This window comes from Ixodes scapularis, unplaced genomic scaffold, assembly GCF_016920785.2.
Source record: "Ixodes scapularis isolate PalLabHiFi unplaced genomic scaffold, ASM1692078v2 PGA_scaffold9__187_contigs__length_104089568, whole genome shotgun sequence".
Classification (NCBI taxonomy): domain Eukaryota; kingdom Metazoa; phylum Arthropoda; class Arachnida; order Ixodida; family Ixodidae; genus Ixodes; species Ixodes scapularis.
Genome location: NW_024609884.1, coordinates 19,501,388 through 19,515,910, shown reverse-complemented (window position 1 = coordinate 19,515,910; position 14,523 = coordinate 19,501,388). Strand labels below are relative to the sequence as shown.

General features: G+C 42.5%; 1 protein-coding gene across 3 annotated transcripts in view; it reads right to left on the bottom strand.

Moving 5' to 3' along the window:
* Positions 1-69: 69 nt before the first annotated feature.
* LOC8043155 (probable aminopeptidase NPEPL1) overlaps positions 70-14,523 on the bottom strand; it is a 29,466-nt gene continuing 15,012 nt past the window's right edge. For all 3 annotated transcript variants that reach the window (XM_040220907.3, XM_029993222.4, XM_029993223.4), the window contains exons 9-12: positions 13,400-13,454; positions 9,281-9,526; positions 7,334-7,444; positions 70-2,012 (exon numbers count right to left, since the gene is read on the bottom strand). In XM_040220907.3, coding sequence (XP_040076841.1) covers positions 1,863-2,012; positions 7,334-7,444; positions 9,281-9,526; positions 13,400-13,454 — 562 coding nt within the window. In that variant the 3' untranslated portion in view covers positions 70-1,862. The remainder of the gene's footprint in view (positions 2,013-7,333; positions 7,445-9,280; positions 9,527-13,399; positions 13,455-14,523) is intronic.

Sequence of the window (14,523 nt, the reverse complement as noted above, 5' to 3'; positions counted from 1 at the left end):
CAAACTTTAGTCATCATCTAGATCCCATCATACAACGTGCAAACCAAGAAAAGGAAGGTCAGGAGAGTGTTTGGTATTCCAATAATTGACATTTATTATCAAAGCTAGTACACTAAACATATTCCAATTTAAAAATGTCTGACATAAGGTGAGACATTGCACATGAAGTAAAATCCAAATTCAAACTACATCAATGAGGAAAAACACCAGATATGTAGTGTCAAACTGAGCTTGCTTGACTTGGCATGTGTAGTATTGTGAAAACACTAAAACCAGTTTTAAAGCCAGAAAAAGCAAAAAACAATTCTGTTGACATTCATCTGTGTGCAAGATAAAAATAGAACACACTTTTCGTCGCACAAGCAGAAAAGAAAAAGAAACCTGCCCGCAGCTTACATAATCTGTACTGCACGAATCAGAAAATTACAATTTTAGAACAACGTCCTGGCAGAGCTACCCCCCGCCCCCAAAAATGTATTTCTAAAAATTTCATTTGCTTCAAGCCAAATGTTTCAGCTGGCCTGTTAGTGGAACATAATTCATCATATAGATGCATAACAAATCAGTTTGCAATGCCTCTTTTCATGTATATTAAAACAATTAACGAATTGCAAGTTTACATACTCCAAACATCAAGCAGTGTTGAAAATGTATTAAAGGAGGTACAACCCTCTTGTTCTTTAATACAAGATAAAATAAAAGAAGTGTCTAGAAACTGTGCAGATATTAATGCAGTTATCAGGGTTGCAATTTTAATGCAGAGGTAAAAAGGTTGCAAAAAATGCCAGGTCATTCTATTTAGGTAGCACTGGCTTGATTTTCACATTCCATCTCCCAGAGCCAGGAGGCATTATGTAATGTGTGTCCCTAACCTTGAAATGGGAACTTCCTATACCGAGTAGCAGCGTTTGGTTGGTGACTCAGCAGATCCAGCTGCCAAGAGTTGTAGTGCAGGACTGTAGCTGCTGTGGCAGGGACAGTCCAGAACACTAGCCTTTTCAAGCTACCACCTTACAGTCTTCCCCGGTGCCTTCAAAAGCGTTTCTTGGCAAAAGTATTGGGGACTTGAAGGCGGCCATGAAAAATTCCAATATAATATTAACAGGTACAAAATACCACAACTTTTCTTTCAAATTACAACAAAAAAAAACTAAACATGAGCCCAAGAATTATAAAAATGTCATGCTTTTAATGATAAAAATTGACACTTGAAGATCCCCGATTAGTTTTAACTATGTTAGAAAGTTGTCAGAGACCACCAGAACCAATTAGACAACAGGCATGATAAATTTGAATGAAAGTCAGTTTTCAAAGCATTTATAAATGCCCATTTGTAATTTATATTTTGTTTTTAAACATGTTTTCTTCACAATTCTCACATGCTAAAAAAACTTGTTTCTCCAGGGCCTAAAATAAGTAAACAAGTAGCACAAAAAGAAAGGCACGCACAAACATAAAAAACAGTGTTTAGGACCACTAGAGACCCCATCCTTGATTCAAACAAGGGAAAGTAATGCAACCAAAGACGTCGAACGGAGCTGAAGTCTAATGCCCTGAGCTGTAACTCTAAGGGCTCCGACGAACATATTTATACTTAAAAAAGATATTAGTCTTAACACATATGCATTGAATGCATTGCATCAAAATCATAAAATGGAGTATGGATGACTTATCGCAAAACACAAAACAAAAACACACTATTAATCTACAATGTCAAACCACCTTTATGACGAAAAAAAAAAAAAAAATTGGCAAGGATGCAGCTTATATTTCTTGATTTGACACGTCATAATTTTACTTCATAGAAAACTTCAAAGCGTACAGAAACCCAAAATACAAAATCTAATGCACCTGCCCCGAGACTACACTAGTCTAATCTTCTTGGTTGCACTTTCCACGTCGGTGCCATTGATGCTGCAGCAGGAAGAAAGCTCCTTCAGAAGTGGATTCTTTGAACAATGTCCAAACAGAGTCAGAAGAAGAGCGACTCCATAGCCAGTGGCCCTTTCACCCTGGAAATGTTTAGCTGTGTTAGCAAAACGCTACTGAGACAGTATAAATTCTATGCAAGGAGGAGGTAAGCAGCCAACTCTTATACTGGAACTGCTTTTATGGAATTAAACCTTTACAATAAGCAAGTGTGTCCAAAGGTTACTACTATGAAGTCATGTTTGGAACATACAGCGCGTTATTTTTTAGGCTTTACAGACTTGTTTTAAAAAAGTCATGAAAGCTACCCAAATGCGGAAGACTATGTTTTCACACCGCCAGCTTTGCATCTGTTGCACGAGTGGTAACTTTAGTGCGCCTCCCACGCACTCTAAATTCTAACATTTAGTGATTTTGTGTTTTTTTATGACGCTCAGCAAGTTTCTAATTGAAACAATACATTTATTTTCACTAATTAAAAAGCTCATCAACAAATGTTAGTTAATTATGAGGGGTGGGCAAATATTCAAAATTTCGAATATGAATAGAATATTATACATTTAATATTCGTCTTCGATTCGTTTTTGGTAATTTTCGAATATTCGTTGTAACACAAATATTCGAAATTAATCGAATTTTCGAGAACATATTTGCAAGCGTAAGTTTTGCTTTCGGCTTCAGTTTCGGTAAGTAAGGCCCATTGACAGCGACATAGCTGCATGGCGGCTTCAACCTAAATTGGTGGCATCGGTGTCGGTAGGAGGAGGAGGACACAACTTTATTTATAATCTATTGGCGGTAATCTCAGAGTTTCTCTATCCTTGTGACTCCTGGCTTTTTAAACTGCTCACTTTCGCATTCGCCCAACCATGTTATGGCGGATGGAGATGTTTGCGGGGAATCGTCCGCGAAGCGGAGAAAAATTTTGTGCGAGCGTGTCTTCATATGGTTGCAGTCTCGCTTTGCATCTGGCTCCCACCTTGCTATCGAGTTTTGCGAGTTCACTGTTTAGTTTACATTTTCTGTTTGGTTCATGTATAATTAGCAGGTTAACTACAAAACAATTGGGATGTTAAATAAAAGCAGCTTGTGAATGCAAATGTTGCCACCTTGGTATGTTGCTTGACTGGTGCAAACGAACAAAGCTCCTGGTGCGGCTGTACGAGATACACGCATTTTCCAATCAACTGCAACTTTTATGGCACGGCATTCAGCTTCTTTGTCCATATAAATCCCGTAAAATAAATAAAAAAAAGCAGCAGTGCCGCATTCTGTAATGTTCGGTACAAACAAGTGAATGTTACGTGCGACCTGATAGCTGTGAACTTTCAGAAGGTCTTTTTGCATTCCACATCACTTATGCCTCGTTCACACTTGCAAACCAGCGGCCGGACCCGCAAGAATTCTGACGCCCGGCGACGAAGGCAGGCAGAATTTCCGGCGGAGAGCAAGATCGCTCTGGGGGGGGACTAATTTGAACGCCGGAAAAAAGTTTCCTCTCGCCGCAAGCCAATCAGAACGCACGGGGGAAGTGGCGCCTGCTGACGTCAGATCTCTGCTGACGAGCTGGCGACGATGACGAGACACGCGCAGGCAAGGAGGAGGTTTGGGAGCTCTCGTCTGCTCTCATCTGTTCGAGAAACTGCCAGACGCTGGGAGACGCTCGCGCCACGCACTCCGCAGGTGGCAACAAATCTGAACGACCCAATCTTTTTTCGGCGAACAAATCCAGTCGGCGGCGAGTGCGTATTTCACAAATATGAACAAGCCATTAAAAGGTCATAAAAACAGCAGTCGACTGCATGATATTTGTTTTCGGGAAATGTGTGTCGAACCGCAACGCTGCCTGCAAGCATAATAATATTTTTTTTGACCGCCACCTCAGATTGCTCCCCAGTCTGGGCTCCAAAGTTCCAAGTTTGAGACGTCAAAATAAGGACAAAAATATTTTGACGGGGACGTCAAAATTTTTTTAGAAATATTTTCACGTCTGCAGGAAGTAGCGTCACGAACGTCAAAATAATATTCAAGATTATTTTGAAAGTGGACGTCGAACTAGTCACTACCATTTACCCTTTCTTTTTTTGGGCTTGGGCAGGCGTTGGGTAGGCTTAGCCACCCTCGCCTCACGTGTTAGTCACCCTCACCTCCTTGGAGTTGATGATCGGTGTCAGTGATTGGTATTCTTATCGCTGCACCGCAGTGGCTTAGTCCGTTACAAGGTGCACAGACCAAAGATGCCCAAGTATAAATCTTTAACCTTGAAACAAAAGGTTTGCTTTCTCGAAGAAGGAAACAAATCGACGTGTGCTCGAAAATGAAGCTTGTAAGTGCCCATCTCCACATTTTGCACCATTCTGAAGAACCAAGCAAGGATTCTCGAGGTGTACAACAAGACGCACTCTGCAAAGCATTCGCAGATTCGATTCCCCACATACCCGGACGTCGAAGCCGCCCTGATAACTTGGCTCCAGAATGCTACCGCAGCACACCTGCTGCGGTAGCATTAACGGCACAATTGTGCAAGAGGAGGCCAACGATTTAGCTTTGAAACTTGGACATGAAGAATCCAGACACTATGCAGCAACGGATAGTTTTCCCGCTTCGAGGAACGAAACAACTTGATATTCCTTACGGTGTGTAGCAAAAGCGACAGCATGGACAAGACTGTTGTCGAAGAATGGATAAAGTACACCTTGGCTTCACTTAGCAAGTACAGCGCAAATGAGGTTTACAATCTGGACAAGGTAGCTCTTTTTTTACAAGACGCTTCCTAGAAAAACATTTGCAGTGAAAGACACGAACGTCAAAGGACGGAAACAGCCAAAAGACAGGATCACAGTCTTGTTCGGTGCAAATATGACGGGCGAACACAAGCTGCCCCTTCTGTTCCCAGGAAAAGCAGAGAAACCATGATGCTTCAAGAATGCTCGGCTTCCACCAGCCAATGAACTCGTCTACCGACACAACAAGAAACCCTGGGACACAGCAGCCATCTTCAAAGAGTATGCGCGACTCTACGATCGCAAGTTTGCGGCAGCAGGACGAAAAGTTGTTTTGATTGTTGATAACTGTCCGGGCCATGGTGACATTCAGAACCTCAAAGCGATGAAGCTGGTCTTACTCCTACCAAGCATGACGTCCATCTCGCAGCCAATGGACCAAGGTGTTATTCTTCATACGCGGAAGATCTATCGCCACCACCTTCTGAAGTGGATGTTGCTCTGCTACGACAATGGCAAGGGCTATTCCGTCGATCTCCTTGGGGCTATATGCCTGATCAGGTATGCATGGAAACAGGTGAAGGCGGAAGTCATCGAGAGGTGCTTCGAACAGCTGGATTTTCGAAGGAACGACTGGCTGTGGAACAGGAGGATACCGCAGATACCGCCAGTGCTAATGCCAGTATTGTCCCTGGGATTGACCATGAGAAAAAGGAGCTTTGCTCCCGCATTAGTGAGGTTCGCAGACTACTTAAACATGGAAGAAAATGAGCAAACCTGCTACGCGGACCTTGAGAGCGAAATCACTGGCAGTGTGATAGCGGAGATTGATGGCAATGATGAGCTGCCTTGGGCCCCCACTCTAGGGGAAGTTATACAGTCGCTGAATGTCGTCCGCAGCTTTGTGGAATGTAACAGCAGTGATTCTAAGATGTTGCGCCTAGCTAGCCTTCTAAAAAATACGACGTTCAGCGCCACTAATTACAGAATGCGGCAGTCCCATATCGACGACTACTTTGGGTGATGTTCTCTAGTTTTGAACAAAAATGTTTCCTTAAAGATTCAAGGCTTCGCGCACAATTTTTTGTAATTTTCTTTTGTTTTTGGATTATTCACAAACCTGCTGAATTCGCATAATTTCGCCGTCCGACCGCCTTCGAATTAACGAGGCTCTACTGTACTCATTTTTGAGATACCCATTTCTGAAAAGGTTGACTTATATGCGGCAATATACGGAAGCTTGCCAGGCAAAAACAAAAATTGGTCTTGTGTTTCACTTTATTTCACACCCTACGTATGCAAGTCATTATGCATATATTCTTGAAACATTGCAGAAATTTTGTCGTGCAGACGACCAAGAGCCTGAGTTTATTGGTCCCAATTTGCTGAAATGATAGAGCAAGCTGTCGCTGCATGAAACGTCAATGCTCAAATGTAGCGTAATCTTCCGGCCACTGGCATGCCAAACAACCCCATTCGTTGGCAAGTTGGCACAGCATGCTCGTTGAATCCACGAGAGAACAGGGCACGACTGTAGTATACATTATTTCTTGTTTTTGCATAATGCCACCACCGTTAAACATGTCCAGTATTTCTTTCCATCTTTTATGATGCCTGCCGATGCACTCTTGGCAATGCCATACTTGTGCTTACCTATGCCAGTATCTCAACTTTTGTTTCAAGAAAGAGGGGCTGACACATGCTTCTTGGCATTTTAGGTTCAGCTGCCGAGTGCAGTTGCAACTACACCGTGATCCCAGCAGCATAGACCGTAACGAATGTTAGAGATTTCACTAAAGCCAGTGCAAAGGGTAGTCGCACATGCCACAACGACATTGGAACTCCAAAGCCCCAATGTGTCGGCCAAACCACCAAAGCCCAGAAGCCTCGCACTAAATCTTACTCAGGTAGATAAGTTACTTCAGCGGGTCATATCATATAGCGAAGCCGGATGTGGGTAGCTTTATCGAATGCCGAGGTACAAGACGGTTACACTGGAGCGAAACTGAGGGAATTCTATAACATGACTGAAATCCACCCATATTTTCTCATTGGCCAATAGAAAGATGGTGCTATGGTGGGAAACTCTCCATTTGTACACTCATGCCATTCATTCCACGGCATCCATGCAATGCTGGCCTGCTGTAGCTGGCCGGTTGGCCTACTGCTTCAGTTCAGACACGACGGGTACAGGGATGAAAAGACGCTAGGGTCGCCACAGAAGTTTGAGGCTGTGTTCCAAAATTTACTCTATCTTACTCCAGGGTAAGGGTTTTGTACCTTGGCGCTCTAAAGCCAACCCGTGTCCAGCGCTTTTCAGCCTGTGTTGTTGCGTGACAGACCCGCCGGAGTAACTCGGATCCATTTGGGTAAGATTTGGAACACAGACTGAATCATCCAAAATGCATGCGAAAAGTAATTTGGTATAGCAAAGGTTTTTTTTTGTTTTTTGTTTTTTTTTCACTGCATTGCATTTATAAAATATCAACAAAACGTTTACATTTCATTTGGCATAACCGAGAATTCAGCTTAAGCGAGTCTACCGTACTCCATATGAAGAAAGCCTTTAATTAAGAGCGCCCCTCCGGCAGCTCTCGTAATGCTTTCAAAAAAAACCCATGATAAATGTATTCATCTCATCATCATACTCCAAGAAAGGTATGAAAAGAAACACAACTCACGCAGTGCACAGGATAAGCCATGTCGATGTGCATCCAGATGCCGGGAAACTCAAAGCCAAGATGAGAACAGATGAACAGACCAGCACATGATGGCTGGGCATTGTTGCGGTCCTGGAGAGACCAAAAGTACACTAAACCAAACCAAATTTGACATTTGTGTTTATACAGCGTTAGGTCAGCCTGCTCTTGAGGTGTGCCGACACTGGTTACGCTGCAGATGAGCCATTTAGCCAGTGCTGTACGACTGCTAGAACGAAGCAAATCAGGAGAAAATAAGAAGAGGACTCACTTTTGGTGTGCGATCAAAACAACAAAAAAAAAATGCTAGTTTAAGATTCTGTGACTTGCAAAACTTGTGATTGCAGGAAGGGGCAATGAACCAAAAACGACCGTTCTCCCCAGTCAGCAATGTTCGCTTATCTCCCGTCGTGGCTAAGGAACACATTTATGACGAGGTCACCATTGGCCAGGGCCCTGCAATTACTAGAAGAGGGCCATCTTTCTGTTTTTTAAAAAATAGCAAATCGTGCCAAAAATAGGCGCAGGTTATCTTTCGGGGGTGGGACATCTCTCGGGAGGTATTAAAGTACATGACACTGAGAGCTAAAATATCCAACTGTCGGCACAGCTCATATTGGCACCATTATCATTAGTGATACAACATGCACAAAACTTATGAGCTAGTCTAAAGCTAATGCTACGTCTGGTGAGTAGGTAATACACAAACCACAAGCACACACTGGTCCCAGCTAACTCACGTGTCACAGTGTAAACATCAATAAACCATTTGCCAAATTCCCAAGCACCAAGAGCATGTAGAGTTTCTAGTTACACATGTTGCATGTGTCTGCAGCGGTAATTCTCTAAAGAAACTTTGCGCGTGCATTTGTCATATGATACGATACGAGTTTATTTTTCACCACAGAAACATGTGGTGAATGGGAGGCCAGAGAAAAAAAGCTGCAGAAATCCAGCTTTTTTCTCCGGATTCTTTGTCTTATCTTAGTCATTTACTTTGAATCTTCCACACATACACATCAAGTGCATCTGGCATGTGTAACTACACTCTCAGCATGCTCCATGGAGCTTGAGAATTTTTCAAATGGCCTATTGCAGGGGTCAGCAACATTCGGCCCGTGAGACCATATGATACTACAGACCTTGTTTAATTGCACATATTATTTCTGAATCAGCACACCAGGGGGTCAGTTTTCTATGTATGTTCACTGTACGTACCACCTATCCACAGTTGTCGCACACCAAAGTGATGCATTGAGAAGCAATAATTAAAGTTGTTGTATCCAGCATAAAGCGTTCGGAATCACGATTTTGTACCATTGTCATCAATTTCAACAGTTTCTGTCAAACACAGCCTTACTATAGAAATTCTGGCCGTGACTGGTAGGAATTTTAGCATAAATCTTGTAGGCCACCATTACAAAAAGTGATTGGACTAATGGCTTTTAGTTTGTCTAGCTGTTTGGATGTTGTAATCATAACTGTGTGCCCTTGAAAATGATAAAGGCAGAACCTGGGCCCCAAAAGCCTCGCAAGATACAGCGTGCAGCACAAGGCATAGCAGTTCACTGTGCATCATATCATTCTGTTCAGAAGCCGATTCCCCCCGGTTTTTCATGTGGCCTGCTCCATCGCCGCGACACGGAGACACGGTTGCTGACCCCTGGTCTATTGCATAATGTAATAGAAAACCTGTAAGGGTGCCCTATATGTTGAAGGACACCTCCAGCTAAAACAAACTTCTCCAACTTTTCTCAGCTATAACTGATTATGGGAGAAGTCATTTTTCTGCAGTGATACTTTTGTCACAATGGCCCCAATCATGCAACCGATTTGTGCAGATTTTTAACGAACTGCCCTTTCAAAGCAGTTTGTCCACTAGTTGCTACCGCCACCGAAACAAAACTGTCACACTGGACACAAACTCACAGCCACTGAGTTCTTCATGTCAGCCAAGGCACTGGCGAACTCGCTGAAATGAAGCTCTGGTGCAAACGGCATGGCGTGGATCAGGTCTCCGGATACGATGCCCGAGCGCACGCACAGCTCCTCCCACTCAGAGGAGTTGGTGACCACCGCAGCGTGGTACTTGCCCGTGGCTATACCTTGGGCCCCCGTCAGCGTGGCCATGTCCACAATGATGTTCGCCTTGAGGTCCTTGTGTGCGTAAGCCACCTGCACCCATTCCACCAAGGGCCATTCGAGATACTCACCACCACTACCCAAAATCATACCCCGATCGCCTTCACCGTTGCGACAATCCTTTCTAAGCAACCATCAATAGCCAAGAGCAGGAGCCCACAGTTGTACAGGCACCCGCCCATAGTTTGTTTTCTAAAACGTCTCGAACTTCACGGAGTATGTAATCGTATTTCAGCCAAAGCAGGAACACGACCTAAAGTTTTGTTGCATAAAGCTTTAACACTGGAAGAGCAGTTCAGAATTTTAGCAAACTAGCAACACAGTGAACAGCAGTGTTGCCAATTTAACAGTTCTCCCACTAAATTTAGCAGTTGTCATGCGTCGTCTGGTGGGGGAAATTGATATTTTGCAGGCGGCGGGATTTTTAGCGGTTTTCAAATCATGTTAGCATTTTCTTTCTGGTAGTCTAAAATGTTCTAGAGTTTAGATTTATCAATCATAAATAGCTTAATTTCCGTGGTAAGTTAAAGTCATCGGGCCGTCATTGCTTATACTCTCAGCAAAATCGTTGCAGGTGAAAGTAACGCTTGCGACTCCATTGAGTTGTAATAACTCAGTGGCAAACCTTGAAACATGCTCTCGACTTATTTGAGCATGAATGCAGAAATTCCTTTTCCAAGTCTGCCAAACGACACAGGCCCAGTAAACTAGGCGCGAGAATTCGGAAACCAAGGGCCGCAGAATTCCAACCTTCAAGACCGGTTACTGGAAGTTCCAAGCGACGTTTGACAAGTCAAGCTGCTCTACTGAAAAATATAACTTTTCGCAAAACACATAAATTTGATCACTGAAGCTAGGACTGCTGCCAAATACTGCACTAAATATAGGACCAATGGAGGTGTACATTGGCAGGCATGGCAAACTAACACCACCGCTAACAGTCAAATCATGCAGTGGACATTGTTCTGTGCATGAAAGTGATCCGAGTCAAACAACACGATTCCCTTCAAAGGTTTTTTATTTTTTTATTTATTGTACTCCTTTTAGACTAATTATAGCAGGAAATTGTGTTAAAAAGGCATTCTTGAATACACCCGAACTTTAGCGGTTTTTCAAGATTCCTGCTGCTGGTTTTTGATTTTGGAGTTGGCAAGACCAGTGAAGAAAGAGCCAAAAAGATATCTGCATTCTGCTATCTCACACTGAACACCACACATAACTATATTGTGCTTGTCTCTTATTGAATTCATGTCTTTTCTTGAAAAACACGAGTCATTGACCAAACAATGATGTTTCTGCATTATAGAGTTGCATGCCCGTGAGTGGAACTCTTAATTAACCCTAGATATTAAACATCTATTATGACCAATAAGACTTAAGATATTTCGATACGAGGAGGAGTTGTGTGCAAGACAAGTCGGTGCCCGATTTGCTGCTAACCAAAAGCAGTGTTTCAATTGACACCGAAGCTCAATGGCACGACTTCGAAATTTATGAAACAAGGTTAGAGTTTATAGATCTACATACATTTATAGATCTACATGCATATGAATTTTCAGGTTCGAGTCCAATGCTAATCTGATTATTTTAGACGTTGCAATTAATGTTTTGTTTCACAAAATATGATAACTGCAACGATAAAAAATAAACCACACCGAGTTAAGTTCTACAGGAAGTTTTTCTTGCTCACTGATACTTTTTCACTGTCTTTTAAATATATTTAGGCACTGTTACAATACCAGAATCAGCAAGTGTTTCATAAATAGTTTCCAAAATAAACGATGTGGCAAAAATTATTGAGGCTCCTACTGTTAAGCAGAGGACACATGAGCGATGAAAATGGGCGCCGTGCGGCAGTATCATAGCAACCAGTGCCGACGACCCTACATCACTTCCGCGCAGCGCCGCGGACCTCGGATCTGGTCGATACAAATAAAGCCGCACGGTGCGCCTGTGGTCCGCCCAGCGGCGAGCAGTGAATGGTGCGCGGCACCCAGTTTCATTGCTCATGTGTTCCATACTTTAGGGAGAAAGAGAAGTGGACTGAGAGACAATTACATATTTAAAAAAAACAAAAATTTTTATAAAATGTTCAAATACTAACATTCAACTTGTTATCCTTCAAAACAATATTAACTCTTAAATATATTAGAACATCAAGTCATCGAAATCAGCAGCGTTACATTTTTACAAGTAGCCCCAAGCAAATCTTGCTTGAAAGCCACTAAAGCAACTTGGTCAGAGAATCGCCTAGCACAAGTTTCGATGCAAATGCACCCAGGGTGCCAAAAGACCTCCTGCAGGAATACTTTCCTTCTATTCAAGAACTAACAATGTGCCCTATTTTATGTCTTTAAAGAAATATGTAGCATCACAATCACACATTTTTTTATAGCATAACCTCGAGACTTTGCCATGCATCGAACATGTGGAGGTCACAAGGGGAATCTAAAATTCATAAAATCAGTTTTTAATCATAGGAAGAGGCAAGGGAGCAAGCTACTCTAAACGTTTCTGGAGAGTAGAAATAAGGAACAAACACAAGGTAGACAGACGGCACTCATGTTTGTCTGTCATGTTTGAATTGGTCCCTCATTTGTATTCGCATTCGAGTCTTCCAGAGGTTTTGACCCTGTTCAGATGCTTTTCTCTCTTCCTCACTGTTTTTTTAAGCTAGACATGAATTTTGCTAACAAAATAGCCTCAGTTTACCATGACAATTTTAATCGGACTAAGGAAAACTACCTCACCCAGACCTGCCAACCTTACAATGCTGAAAATACTACAGGGGATGCCAAAAAACACTACAACTGTGTGAAGAAATACGAAAACTGTTTTATTCTTCAAAAACTTGGTTCAGGTAAGAAAAATGCCTCAACTAGGGCACAAATACATCATACATTGCACAAAATGTCTTATTCTTTAGAAGTAGAAGGTATGGCCAACACTTATGATGTTGCAGCTTTTGCTTTTCTTAGAAAGTTCTACTCAAACACTTGTTCATGGCACTTTCCGGACTGGCTGCATGTCACAACTAACAACTGTTCAAGAGTTTTTTTCGACATAGAGGAGCGGAACTGCGTGTGTGCCTTCTTCACTTTGCTGAAATCTCTTTCGCCTGTGCCTGGTTTAACGAAGACGTTAAAGAGCAAAGTTCTTGCTCTTTAACGTCTCCACAACAATTGCTGTGAATGGCACGTTGTGTTCGATCAAAAATGACGTAAAAAGGCATTCTGCTCGGGTAGTGTCGTAATTCGTTGATCGACTAAAGTACCCTCCAAGCTTCTCGTTGGTTTCAACTAATATTGCAGAGTCCTTGAGCTTTTTTGTATTCAGATGACACAGAATGTCCCGGCGACCAGCGTGCGAAATGTTGACATCGCAGCGACACAGACTACCAAACCCGTACCTTTCGCCCTTACGCGACGTCTTCATAAATGGAAAGTCGGTTGAATAGCTGGGAATAAACACTTGAAAGTATTTCTTTCCCGACATCTTGTACCAAACGTGGTTTCAAGAGATCATGAGTAAAAGTTCCAGTAACAGAACGCACAACGTCACCACAAGTAACGTCGCCACAACAAAGGAGATTTCCTAAACAGTTTTGGATTAAGATGGATGGATGGATGTTAGCGGCTATACCACCCCTTACAACACTGACCTCAATGACAGTTGCCTCACAACAAGGAGCGGTAGCTTGCGCCTCCTAGCATACAAGTCGATGGACCAGTGTTGCCAACCCCAACTTGTAAACAGGCAAGATGCAGATTAAACAAACTTTTTTTTTTTTTTTTACACAGCGTGGGGAAAATTGTACAAATATTGTTGGTAATACGATAACCGTAAGAAAGCGCTGGAAAGCAGACACTTTACGATAAAATCGTAAAACTTTGCAGGTATGCTCACCCCATCACCAACTACCAGACGCCCTTCTGCATCAGTGTTGTTGATCTCAACAGTTCTGAAAGTAGGTCAAACATAAAGCAATGTCACTTGGCCGGTAAGCATTGAAAAAGACTTGCATAGCAAGCTGGTAAACCAGGCTGACAAATACGAACAATGTCTGTCATCCAGTTTAGCGAAAAATATAAAATGGCCCTCAAAAGCACAGCTTCAAACAGTGAAAACTTAGCCTGATTAAAAACAGCATGCTTGCAACCTTGGGAAGTAATCCATTACCATTTCAAGTAATTGTGTAATTGCCAAGAACATTTATAATTACTGTAATCTAACTACAAAATATCTGGTGCCGGTTTTCATAGCTTGTGTGTGCCTGCTTGTGCCCTGTTGAGTGCACTTCTCACTGAGCATCTGTGCACCGCAGGAAGTAACACCTGCAGAAGCAAGCTCCACGGGAGTCGCCTCTCTGCGGTGCACCGGTGCTCGGAAAGAAGCCCACTTAACGGGGTCGCAAGAAAAACATGTCTGAATTACACGAAAACGCCGTTCGAATTAAGCATCTTGTGAATACATTAAAAACATAGCGGGACAACCAAAATTATTGAATTTGTTTAAATTAACCATAAGTATGAAATATCCGAGCTTGAATTATCACGAGCCTACTGTACATTGTTTTTCTTCTTTCTGGGGCAGGAGAATGTGCTCAGTGTCTGTGTGTGACTTTCACACCTTCACACCAAGTATAGTGCTTGAAACTCTGAAACCACGAGTGAACAAGCACGGACTGATCAAATCTTCGTAATTATTTGATCATGTGCACCACTAGAATCACTAATCATTTCAGTAATAGTTCATTAAACTGCAGCATATTTTAGGTGATGGCACATGACTGCGTAGAAGGAACAAGGTGAGCAAATGATAGCCCCTACTTATACCTCCCATATTTCCACAACTTATCAAGCCGAGCTCATGCATGGTGGCAAAACTGTATTTTCTGTGCACATTTTTTGTCAATACCTGAGAAAGAAGCATGGGTACAAGCATACAGAATTCAAGAGAGCTTTGATATGTGCAAGTTGCCACAAAACCAAAGCTCTGTCCAAATGTGTGCTCGTATTCATGCCTTTTTC